The sequence below is a fragment of the Cetorhinus maximus genome, chromosome 13 (assembly GCF_964194155.1).
Source record: "Cetorhinus maximus chromosome 13, sCetMax3.hap1.1, whole genome shotgun sequence".
In the NCBI taxonomy this organism is placed as follows: Eukaryota; Metazoa; Chordata; class Chondrichthyes; order Lamniformes; family Cetorhinidae; genus Cetorhinus; species Cetorhinus maximus.
The window spans coordinates 118,613,384-118,626,840 of record NC_135891.1 but is presented as its reverse complement, the minus strand read 5'-3'; the positions used below and the strand labels follow the sequence as shown (position 1 = coordinate 118,626,840).

Genomic DNA, 13,457 nt, shown 5'->3' with positions numbered 1-13,457 from the left:
TGACAAGCAGGATAGATAAAGGGGAACCAGTAGATGTAATATATTTGGATTTCCAAATGGCATTCGATAAGGTACTGCATGTAAGGCTACTTCATAAGGTAAGAGCCCATGGTATTGGAGGCAGTATATTAGCATGGATAGAGGATTGGCTAACTAATAGAAGACAGAGTTGGGATAAGGGGGGCATTTTCAGGATGGCAACCTGTAACTAGTGGAGTGTCACAGGGGTCAGTGCTGGGGCCACTATTATTTGCAATGTATGTTAATGACTTGGATGATGGAAATGAATGTACTATCACCAAGTTTGCGGATGACACAAAAATAGGTGGGAAGACAAGCAGTAAGGATGATACAAAGAGTCTGCAGAGGGATATAGACAGATTAAGTGAGTAGGCAAAAACTTGGCAGATGGAATATAATGTGGGAAAATGTGAGGTTATGCACTTTGGTAGGAAGAATAGAGGAGCTAAACATTATTTAAATGGAGAAGGCCTACAGAAAGCTGCAGTATAAAGGGATTTGGGGGTCCTTGTGCATGAATCCCAAAAAGCTAACATACAAGTTCAGCAGGTAATAGGGAAGGCAAATTAAACATTGGCCTTTATTTCAAAGGGAATGGAGTATAAAAGTAGGGAAGTCTTGCTAAAACTATACAACGCACTAGTTAGACCACACCTATAATACTGTGAACAGTTTTGGTCCCCTTACTATTGGCCCCCTTATCTAAGGAAAGATATACTGGTATTGGATGCAGTTCCAGAGAAGGTTCATTAGGTTGATTCTGGGTATGGAGGGATTTTCTTATGAGGAGAGGTTGAGAAGGTTGGGCCTGCACTCATTGGAGTTTAGAAGAATGAGAGGCGACATATAAGATTCTTAACAGGGTAGATGCTGAGAGATTGTTTCCCCTTGTAGAAGAATCTAAGACCAGAGGGCATAATCTTAGAGTAAAGGGTCACCCATTTAAGACAGAGGTGAGGAGGAATTTCTTCTCTCAGAGGGTAGTGAATCTGTGGAATTCTTTGCCACAGGGGGCTGTAGAAGCTGGGTCGTTAAGTATATTCAAGGCTGAGATAGACAGATCTTTAATCATTAAGGGAATCAGGAGTTATGGGGAAAAGGCAGGAAAGTGAAGTGAGAATTATCAGATCAGCCATGATCTCATTGAATGGCGGAGCAGACTCGATGGGCTGGATAGCCTACTTCTGCTGCTACATCTTATGATCTTATGGCCATGATTGAATCTGTATCCTCCACTTTATCAGGCAGTACATTCCAAATTGTAGCCACTTGCTGCATAAAAACATTTTTCCTCATGTTCCTGCTAGTTATTTTGCCAATCATTTTAAATCTATGCCCTCTGGTTGTCAACCCTTACACCACCGGAAATAGCCTCTATTTACTTTACATTCGGTAAATTCTTCATGACTTTGAACACCTCAATCAAACCTCCTCTTAATCTTTCTGCTCAAAGGAGAACAATCCAAGATTTTCTGTCTTTCTATGTAATTCTAGTCCCTACACACACACACGCACACCCATACATACAAACACACGCACACGCCCACATGTACACACCGTTTCCAAGCTAGTTCACCTCCCACTGCCTCTATGTAAAAGGTCCGTTACAATGTTCAATACAGAAGTAATTTCCCATTTAATGTAATCCTCCCAAACTTCATCCTAGTTTGTTTTAACACTCCAATTTGATGATTTTATTGATTATATAAACTCTCTAATCTACTTTCTGCACAGGAATTATTGCCTTGTCGACAGGTGATTCAATTATGCGTAGATTTACAACGTGTGGGAGTTCCATCATCATGTGATCAATAACCTTGAATCTCATTCTTCAGAACAGAGTTTTTGATGTATTACAGTACCTGGTGACATGGTGATTCAGTCTTTGTTAACTAATAAGGCCAAATAATGGGGCTGCAACACAGAGTATCACAATTCTTGTGGTACCATGGATCTTCTCCCCTCCTTCCTCCATCTTCCTTTCAATCTTAAACTTGGCGTCATTTTGCCACCAGCCCACAATTTCCCCTTGCCTTTTCATCTCTGCCAGAGTTAGTAGCTCTCTCTGACCTCTGAGTCAGAAGGGATTGTTTTCGAGCCCTATTCCAGAGGTTTCAGCCCTTTATCCAGGCTGACATTCCCAGTGCAATACTGAGGGAATGTGTCACAGTTGGAGATGCCGTATTTTGGATAAAACATTAAACCGACTTCCCATTTGCACTTTTGCATAGATGTAAAAGATCCCATGACACTATTTCGAAAAAGAGCAAGGAAATTGTGCTTTCCTCAATATTTACCTCTCAAACAGCATCACTTTAAAAAAAAATGATCATGTTACTGTTTATTTTCTATGGTCACACATTCCTATATCTGCACATTCACGTGCTTGCATTGTTGTATGGTTCCTACTTATCTGTTGATACATTTGCTTATATGGTTGAATATTTGTATGTTCGGATGTGTTTGATGAGATTGACATTACTCTGCAACTTTGCGAGCAATGAAAACGTTATAAATTGCACCATTTCTTTCACCGTTTTTCCTAGTTTCTTAACCACTTGTCCTGTCCTTTCCCATCTTCCTCAGAGAATCAGAGATTCACTCGATCTGCTGTCACCAGGTCAGCCATCCATGTTCGGCCTGGTCAAGAGACACTCGTCCGGAACTCTGCAGCTGCCTCCATTGTCATGGCGACAGTCTGCACTATACGACGGCTGCAGGTTGCCAAAAGAGGAACAGGGGCTGAGGGTAGTCGTCCCTGTACAAGCAGAACTATCGGTGCCTCAATGCAGCAGCACAAGGTAAGGGGTGAAGTGTTATTCTACTCTTCTCAGTTTGCGTTGTCTGAGGGATGCCTGTTCATTGATGATGGTTAAACTGGTACCGGTAACTGTGTGTGAGTGTGCGCGTGTGTGCATGTATGTTCTGATTCTTTTCCTGAAACTTCTCATGCAAGGAACTATGATCATGCCTCAGTGGGCAGCACTCTCATTTCTGAGACAGAGGTTGTGGGTTCAATTCCTACTGCAGAGACTTGAGCACAAAATCCAGGCTGACACTCCCAATGCAGTACTGAGGGGTTGCTGCACTGTCACTGGTGCCATCTTTTTGAGGTACTAAGGTGAGGACCAGCTGCCCTCTCAGTTAGATGTTAAAGCTATTCCAAAGAACAGCAAGGGAGTTCTCCCCAGTGTCCTGGCCAAACTGGATTGTATCACTTTGCTGTTTGTGGGAGCTTGCTGTGCACAAATTGGCTGTCATATTCCCTAGGCCCCAACCGTGACTACATTTCAAAAATACTTCAATGACTGTTAAGTGCCTTAGAATATCCCGAGGTCCTGAAAGGCACTTTATAAATGCATGTTCCATCTTAATTTAAACCAATGAAGTAGTATTTGAAGTGTGGTACTTGTGTAATGTATGGGGAATGCAGCAGTCAATCTGCACGCAGCAAGCTCCCACTAACAACAATGAGATAAAAGACTAACTAATCTGATTTAGTGCTGTTGGTTGAGGGATAAATAGCAGCAGGACGTTGGGATAAAGAGAGTTAACGGGAGGACAAGGGCTGTACGTTCTTTTCTGTAGGAAACCTGTTGGTAAGGCTGAAATCAGCCATTTATCAAATTACAAGACACGAGCAAGTGAGAAAGGCTTGAATTTGTTTAATGTCGTGTCACAGTTATAAGTCGATGCAGCAGCCGTGTTATTCAGAATAACAGTGCCACATATGGAACAGGGATGATTGGTCAGCTGGTCTGTGTTTTTAAGTGGTGTCAATTGAGGGATAAATGTTGGCTAACACACTTGCCCTTATTTCAAATAGTGCTGTGAAATCTTTTCCATCCACCTGAGGAGGTAGATGGAGCCTAGGTTTAATGTCTTGGCACCTCTGACAGTGCAGCAGTCTCTCAGTACTGCATTGGGAGTGTCAGCCTGGATCATGTGTTTGACCTTCTGGAGTGGGGCTCGAATCCACACCTCCTGATTTGGAGATGGTGCTGTCAATGGGAGGTTGAGTTGGGTTGGATGAAGTTCACAATGGACAGGGTTGCATTATGGATGGATTATGGGTTGAATAGACCCCATGATGGGTAGTGTTGTTCCTGGTCTGTGCAGGGAATGTGCCTGATGACCTTTGGCTCCAGTTATGTTCTGCTTGTTGGTTGCAGCTGTGGATTCAAAAGTTACTTCAATGTTCACTGGGTTCTCCTGATGGTTCATGGTGGGCTTGGCCTATAGCACATTGGAAGGTATCAAGCGGGTTCCACTCCATTGACAGAGACCATCGTGAAGAAATGATATGATTCACTGCAGGGGCTGTCAGTATTAAACTTCCAGATATCACCTTCTCACTACTTTTCTCTCTTTCAGTTCCCACTATACCTTAACATTCCAAACCGTGAATCTTGAATTGAATGGGTTAACCATTGAGCTTCCATTTCTGGAAATTTATAGAATGTAAAATGAACGTCTATTTCCTTTTTGTGTCCCGCCCTGGAGTGGTTGGTTACGCAGGTTTTCAATGAGCTTCCATTAGCAAAGCATGTCAGAACGCAAACGTTCACTTTAATCTTTCCCTGTCCTATATCATCCCTGCCCACCTATCTCTCGGCTCGCTCACCCATCTCACCCACCTTGTGCACCCAATCACACTCCTCCCCCACCTTATCTCACCCCCTCCCCACCCTAGCTCATCTTTCTCCCATCCTTTCACACTAATGTGCCACCCGCTGCCCCAGTCTGATCCTGCACCCATTTTGGTCAAAGGTTGCAAGCTCTAATGCTCCTTCCTATCACTCTGATTGTTTTCCTATCTTCTCCTTCTCTCTTCTCTGACTGCATATTCAATGTATGTTGTGTTCTAGAATGAGCCCAGTACAGCATAACTTGCATTCTGTACAACTCATTCCACATCACATGGCTGTACTGAAGATTTATACACTACTAAAGGCACTGGAATTAGGGAGGGAGAGAAAAGAAATGACATTTTTATAACCCTTTTCACCTCTTCATTACACCCCAAAGCTCTTTACAGTCAATGAAGTGATGTAATCATTTTTCTTATTTGTTCATGGGATGTGGGTGTCGCTGGCTAGGCCAGCATTTATTGCCCATCCCTAGTGCCCTTGAGAAGGTGGTGGTGAGCCACCTTCTTGAACCGCTGCAGTCCATATGGTGTAGGTACACCCACAGTGCTGTTAGGAAGGGAGTTCCAGGATTTCGACTCAGCGAAAGTGAAGCAATATATTTCCAAGTCAGGATGGGGAGTGGCTTGGTGGGGAATTTGCAGGTGGTGGTGTTCCCATGTGTCTGCTGAGATTGTCCTTCTAGGTGATAGCGGTCGTGGGTTTGGAAGGTGCTGTTGAAGGAGCCTTGGTGAGTTTCTGCAGTGCATCTTGTAGATGGTACACACTGCTACTATTATGCGTCGGTGGTGGAGGGACTGAAGGTTGAAGGTGGTAGATGGGGTGCCAATCAAGCAGGCTGCTTTGTCCTGGATGCTGTCGGACTTCTTGAGTATTGTGGAAGCTGCACTCATCCAGGCAAGTGGAGCACATCCCATCACACTCCTGACTTGTGCCTTGTAGATGATGGACAGGCTTTGGGGAGTCAGGAGGTGAGTTACTCACAGCAGAACTCCCAGCCTCTGACCTGTTCATGCAGCCACAGTATTTATATGGCTGGTCCAGTTCAGTTTCTGGTTTCTGGAAGTTGATGGTGGGGGATTCAGTGATGGTAAGGCTGTTGAACATGAAGGGGAGATGGTTAGATTCTCTCTTGTTGGAAATGGTCATTGCCTGGCACTTGTGTGGTGCAGAAGTTATCTGCCATTTATCAGCCTAAGCTGGAATGTTGTCCAGGTCTTGATGCTAATGGACATGGGCTGCTTCAGTATCTGAGGAGCCGCGAATGGTGCTGAACACATGATTGTCATGTAGGAAATGAGAATTGATGTAGAAGTAGGAGGCTTGTTAAGACATTCTGCATTTTCCCCTGCCTGCTTGGAAGTTAGCTCACTTAACAAGTAAATCTCATTCTAAAATTGTGGATAAGGGAATCTAATTTTAATACATTCATTACTCAGAATGATTCACCTCTGAATACAAACAGGGATATTTAAATCAAGAAAGTGAGGCATTTCTCAAAGATTGTTAATTAAGTGTTCTTTGGAATATAAAACAGATTTTCAGAGATTCCAGAAATGGGAAACCTTATGAAAGATTGGTTGAGGGTGGAGGTCCTGGCACTCTAACCTTATCAAACTGGCGTGGGGTTTGATTGGGGGCCGGAGATTGACAATCGTGTTCAGACCCATCACAAACTCCATTCCTAGCCATTGCCTGCATCCTGCTCAATGGCCACTGCCAAAGGCTGAACCAAACCATTCACAATCTTGGTGCCATATTTGACCCTGAGATGAGCTTCCAAGCATATAAACTCTCCATCAATAAGACCATCCACTTTCATCTCTGTAACATCACATATCTCTGCCCCTGACTCAGCTCTTCTTCTGCTGAAACCCTCATCCATGCCTTCAATACCTCTAGACTCCACTATTCTAACACTCTCCTGGTCGGCTTCCCATCTTCCAACCTTCATAAATCTGAATTATCCAAAACTCTGCTGCCGATATCTTAACTCACATCAAGTCCTATTTACCCATCAGCTCACTAACCTACATTGGTTTTCAATTTTGAGATTTTCGTTCTTGTTTTCAAATGGCCTTCATGGCCTTGCCCCTCCCGATCTCAGTCATTTCCTCCATCCTTACAACCCTTTGAGATCTCTATGCTGCTCAAATTCTGGCCTCTTACACATCCCTAATTTTAATCGCTTCACCATTGGCAGCGGGTCTTCAGCATTTGGGATCTAAGCTTTGGAATTCCTTCCCCACTTCTTCACCTCCCTCTCTTCCTTTAGGACATTCCTTAAAAGCTACAAGCTTTGGATCACCTGGCCTACTATCACTTTATGTAACTTGGTGGCAAATTTTGCCTGACAATCACTCCAGTGAAGTGCCTTGGGCATTTTACAATGTTACAAGTGCTATACAAATGCAACTTGTTGTTGAAGTACTTGGGAAAAACAGCAAGTGCAGTATTTGTTACTGGAACATTTGAACAGCATGTAGGGACTATTGATATTTGTGTCTGGATGTGTTCTTTTATAAGTAGGTAATTTTTTTCCTGAATCATAATATTGTTGCTGTGCTGGGTAATTGGGGGCTTTTGGTGAGGTCTGCCATACAGAATGACAATACTGCAACATTTGATTAAAGGCAATGATTTTGCATTATGCACATTTGTGTCAAGACAGTCAGGCCTCTGTTTCTGTATTCTCGCAATTATTAAATTAATTTTGAATTCGCTGCATTTTTCTACCTTCAATCATTATTGAAAGATGCTAAGCTGGGCAGACAGATACGCTCACATTGGAAAAGTTTATTTGATTATCTCAAACATATGGGGCTTTGCAGTTACTATGTTAATAGCATTGAGATTTCCTCTGAGGGAGGTGGTGGATACTGAGGAGGACACTCACTAAATGATTCCAACAAGTATAGAAGTTGAGGGTGATCTAATTGAGGTGTTTAAGATGATTAAGGGAGTTGACAGACTCGATGGAAAGAAACTATTTCCTCTGGTGGTGGGAGTTCAAATCAAGAGGGCATAACCTTAAAATTGTACCACGATGTTCAGTGGTGATGTCAGGAAACACTTTGGAACAATCTTGCCCACGGAGCTGTTGAGGCTGACGGAGGGGGGGGGTCAATTGAAAATGGCAAAACTGAGATTGATAGAGTTTTATTGGGCAAGACTGTTAAGAGATATGGTACCGAGACAGGTCAATGGAGTGGAGGTGCAGATCAGGCATGATTTCATTGAATGGCAGAGCAGGTTTGAGGGGCTGAATGGCCTCCTTCTGTTCCTATATAGTCCCTTTAGCAGTTCCTGTTGTCACAGTGCTGGTGGACACTGGGAAATTAAGAAGCTGTCAGAAGGTCAAATCTTGTAAATCTACTGTGAAAAGCATTCTGTGCTGATCATCTATCCTGCACTGCCTCATTTGTACTTGCTGATCTTCACTCTCTTCCATTTTATCAACATATTATTGACATATTAACTTTCAGCTGCGTCCTTGACTATAAATCTTGTTGTGGACTCACCAAGGACCCCTCCTAATGCTTCCACTCATCCCTTTCTAGGTCTCAACCGACACCCACCCCCTCTACACTCCACAAACCTAATTGCTGCTGTCTCCCCTGCACCTCCCTTCCCTTGGACCCCTTTGCCTCCTGGTTTCTCTACGTTCAAACACTTTACAAAAACCCAACTCCAGCTAATCAGCTCTAGCTCTCTCTTCCTTCTATGGCTGTTCTTCACTATTCTTGGAATGGCTTGGGACATTTTCCTGTATTTAAAGTACTCTATATATTCAGGTAGAGCTTGTCATAGCAGCAACACACCAGCCCTGGTGCATCAGACAAAACTTTAAAAACACTGTGTCATTCTTGGCACTAAGTTAAAATGCTCAGAGAGCCGAGGCAGACACGATGGGCCAAAAGGCCTCCTTCCACACCGTAACAATTCTGTTGATTCATTTTCTTCAATGAGGACTAATAAAGGTAATGGATGTTGGTTCTGTTTGTCTGTGTGCTATGATTTCAAACCGATAAGCTTTTCTTAAACATAATTCCATACTAATGAAAATAATCTGTTTTGTCAAGTTAATAAAATTTAATTTTCTATATTCAAATGATTTCTGATTTTCATTTTGATCCTCACACTCTTCCATGTTTTGAGTGGCAGATATCTCCATCGCTCCCCTGTTTTCTCTAATTTTGAGTAGAATTTCTAACTGGCTTACATTAAACTCATTTCAGATCAACCCCCATCTTCAAAAAGCACAGGACATGATTTAACAGGGGGATAGTAAACATATGCATGGGAACTACACCCTCTATCTCCGCACACATCGTGACATCTCCTTTTACAGCTCTGTCCTTCTCCCATTGCACTCTCTTCTATCTGTCTTCTGCCCCGATTACTCACCAACCTCTCTCTCTGCCTCAGGCTAGGGTACAGTTACAGTGTTAAAAGCTATGTTATGCAGGTACCTTTGCTCTCATTGAACCTTTATTGTTCTGCTCTATTTACACATCATTAAAATTAACCTGAAAGATAGAAGGCAGCCATCACAGAGAGAGAAAGTCACAGGCATGAAAATAACTGTAGGAACAGAGCCCTCATCATTCAACAAGTCTGTGACCTTTTCCTAAGCACAAAAAACTAATTAAATAAATCTGATAAGCCTGAGTTTTCTGTATGTTTGGAAATGATTAGAGGAGAATTTCAATATTTGTTAATGTTGAAACACCTGCTGTCTCTTTCCTGCAAGTTCTATAAACAGCTGCCCTCCAAAGCTCTATTTCCTGTTTTCTTTACCTTTTTCTATCCATCCCCCTCCACCCATCCTTCACCTCAGGGGCCAACTCTCGTTGGGATAAGAGTCCCACAGGCACCACATCAACAACTTGCATTTATATAGCACTTTTAACATAGTAAAATATCCCAAGACTCTTCACAAGAGTGTTACTAAACAAAATTTGACACTGAGTCAATAAGGCAGTATTAGGACATGTAACCAAGAGCTGGCTCAGAAAGGTGGGTTTCAAGGAGTGTGTTAAAGAAAGAAAGAGAGGTAGAGAGACAGAGAGGTTTAGGGAGGGAATTCCAGAGCTTAGGACCCAGGCAGTTGAAGGCATGACCATCAATGGTGGAGCGATCAGAGGGGCGCAAGAAGCCAGAATTGGAGAAGTACTGAGATCTTAAAGGATTGTAGGGAGGAGGTTACAGAGATTGGAATAGGCAAGGCAATGGAGGGACTTGAACACAAGGATGGGAATGTTGCTGAACTGGAAGCCAATGCAAGTCAGCAAGTGTAGAGGTGATGGGTGATTGGGACTATGGGCAAGGTAAGTTGCAATCAGCAGAGTTTTCAACAAGTTGAATTTTATGAAGGGTGGAATGTAAGAGATTGGCCAGAAGAGCATTGGAATACTGAAGGCTGGAGGTGAGAAAGGCATGGATAAGGGTTTTCAGCAGCAGATGCACTGATACAGGAATGTAGTCAGGAAATATAATGGAGGTGGAAGGAGGCAGTTTTAGTCATTGAATAGATATGTGGTCAGAAGCTCATCTCAGCATTAAATATCACACCAAAGTTGTGAAATGTCTGGTTCGGTCTCAGACAGCATTCTAGGAGAGAGATGGAGTTGGTGGCTAGGAAACAGAGTTTGTGGTGGGGCCTAAAGTTAATTATTTCAATATTTCCAATCGTCAGTTGCATGAAGTATTTGATCATCTGGTACTGGATGTTGGACAAGCATCATGACAAATCAGAGACAGTGAATGGTGGTGGTGGGAGAGGGGGGAAATTGTTGGGGGTGGGGGTGGGGGGGGGGGTGCAGTCAAGCGAGTTGGCAGTTAGATAGAGCTGGATGTCATCAGCATAGACATGAAACCTGACCTCCAGTAATAATTGCACAGTTTTCTTGTGTACTCCAGTAGCAATAACAGAGCTGGTGCTATGGGAGCTGGATGAATCAGTATTGTGGGGGAGTCTGTTCATTTTAGAAATGAGTTTTCCATTTTAAAATTGCTAGAAGTATATTGTTTCTCTCTGTCCCTTCTCAGTGCATTTTCTTTCTGTTTTTTTGTTTGCCTATTTTCTATTTCCCCCTCCTTCCTTCTCAGATTCATTGGTTGTTGCTGGAGTACAGATGGTTCTCTTGTACTTCATCCAAGTAGGTATTCATGACTGAACTAAAACAATGAGCATCTGACGATGGAGAGAATCCCAGCCAAAACGTCCTTACTCTGCACCCAGCTATGCTGCACCTGACCGATGGCTTGGTCCTCATCCCTGCCTTTGTGGACCCGAGGCTCAACTACTTCAATGCTCTCCTGGCTGGTCTCTCCTTTTCCACCCTTCATAAACTTGGGTTCATCCAAAAATCTGCTGCCTGATTTCCTGACTCACACCAAGTCCTTTCACCCATCACTCTCTCTGCTTGCTGACTTATATTTGTTCCACCATCAATGCCTTAATTTTAAAATTCACTTCCTTGTTTTCAAATCCCTCCATGGCCTTGCCCCTCCCTATCTCTGTAACCTCACGTTTTCTACGATTTCCTCTAATCTTTGGTCCCCAACTGACTCAGTCTGTGCCAATGATCCAGGTTAAGACAAATTCTGCCAGATCAAACCTCATTTGCATTCTGTTAATCTCTAAATCAGTATGTAATTCTCTGAAAATTCCTTGTTACAACAGCTTGTTCAATCATGCAACAATCCTCTCATTATCAAACACTGCCAATTAGTTTGCATTTAAAAATGCAGTTGTTCCTTTTCTGACATTTCACTTTGTTAAAATATTGCCAAGTATTTTCCTCTTAAAGGAGACTTTCCAACATTTTATTACTGCCGTAGGCCTCACTTTCCAGTTTTCCTATTTGAATACACTTTGGGTACAGTTCCTATGGTTCCTCACTGCACATCATTCCTGAGACTAGACAGTAAGTGTTGGTGTGCTAGTGACTTGGGAGAATCAAAATGGAAACTGATTATATTGTTGCATGAATTCTACACACACACAACCTTTCTAGTCCGGGTCACTGGGTTGTGACAAAGAATGTGAGCACAACTTGATTTCTTTACCCTTTCTCTGGACCCTCCAAGCATCAATATCCCTCCTCACTGTATTGGGCATCGAACAACAACTTTCATTTATACAGCACCTTTAACATAGTAAGGCTTCTCAAGGTGCTTCACAGGAGCATTATCAAACAAAATTTGACACCAAGCCACATAATGAGATATTAGGACAGGCAACCAAAAGCTTGCTCAAAGATCTAGGGTTTAAGGAATATCTTAAAGGAGGCAAGAGAGGTTTATGGAAGGAATTCCAGAGTTTAGAATCTAGGCAGCTGAAGTCAGGGCTAGCAAAGGTGGAGTGATTAACACAGGCAATGTGCAAGAGGTCAGAATTGGAGAAGCACAGAGATTTGGAGAGTTGTAAGGTTGGAGGAGGCTACAGAGATAGAGACAGACTGAAAACAAGGGTATGAATTTTAAATTTGAGGCATTGCCAGACTTGGCATCAGTGTAGTTCAGTGAGGGGTGATGGGTGCATGGGACTTTGTGTGAATTAGGCTATGGGCAGCAGAGTTATGGATGAAATAAAACAGTTGAACAATGAGAAATGTTCTCCAACCAGTGATGGAATTGATCAGCATTGTGAAGTGACATCAATGGGGTCATTTTGATGTTGACCAATGTGGTTTTGGAAGACTCCCACACCATGCCATTCTGCTTCCAAGAACCTCTGTCTCCCATCTTCCACCTCCATTTTAGGTTGCTGATTCCCAGTGTGGTTTTCAGTTAGGTTTTCACACTGTGCAAATCAGCACTCCCTGGCTCTGAGTTCCTACCAAGTTGACAAAATGTTGAGTTCATCCCCCTCTCACCCCAGCCAGCAAAATCTCGTTCTGTTCCTGTACCACCTGGCATGGTTTCTGTGCCAGCTGTGAGTTTGCTCGTGCCAAATCGCCCTGTGTGCCCCTCTTTTAAAGTCACCCATTGAATAAAGACACCAAGGGGTTAGCAGTAACCTCACCCTGCTTGATACATAGCAGAACCTGACAGCACCTCCCAAACCTCCGAAAAGGACAAGGACATCAGGTGCATGAGAACAATTCCTAGGTCCCCCCAGCACCCCCCTCCCTTCCGAGTCACACACCATGCCGAATTGGAAGCATCTTGCCCATTTCTTCACCACTGGGCCATAATCCTAGAACTCTTTACTGAAGAGCAGGGCGGGGGTACTTTCACCACCCCGACTGCAGAACTTCAAGAAAAAAGGCCCACCATTAACTTCACAGGGGCAGTTAGTGATGGGCAATGAATGCTGGGCTTGCCATCGAAGGCCACATCCTGAGAATAAATTTTTAGAAATTTATACCCCAAAATAGATTTAATGATTAATAACATTTTTTTTTACAAAGGATCCTGTTCCCCCTGTTCAAAGCCTATAAAGTTATTTTTCAAATGATTGATATAATTATAGGGAACTATTTTATGTGTAGGTGTAGTGAGAGGGGGCAATATGATTTGTTTCTGTTGGCATTTGTTTTAAATTCTAGGTGTATTTGGGGACCTGTTTTGCTGGTTGGGAGATGATTGTTCGCTTGGTTTAGGGAGTGCCTCTCTTGTCTCCCACTTTCGATCCATGTTGAAAGGCAGAGCTGGTGAATCAGGTCTGATGAGCTCCGATTTTCGCACTCGGTCGGGCTGTTGATATCGGGGTCTCCGAATGTATTTTATTGTGACGCGGAGAAAACTGAAGGAAAGTGAGAGCTGAAACGGGTCAAT

The 13,457-nt window shown here is 43.1% G+C and overlaps 1 protein-coding gene across 2 annotated transcripts in view; it reads left to right on the top strand.

The window, feature by feature from the left end:
• The window catches only part of LOC144689047 (3',5'-cyclic-AMP phosphodiesterase 4C-like), a 278,616-nt gene that overhangs the window by 53,757 nt on the left and 211,402 nt on the right, over window positions 1–13,457 (top strand). For both annotated transcript variants that reach the window (XM_078556179.1, XM_078556181.1), the window contains one exon: window positions 2,608–2,822. In XM_078556179.1, the coding sequence (XP_078412305.1) occupies window positions 2,608–2,822 (215 nt within the window). The remainder of the gene's footprint in view (window positions 1–2,607; window positions 2,823–13,457) is intronic.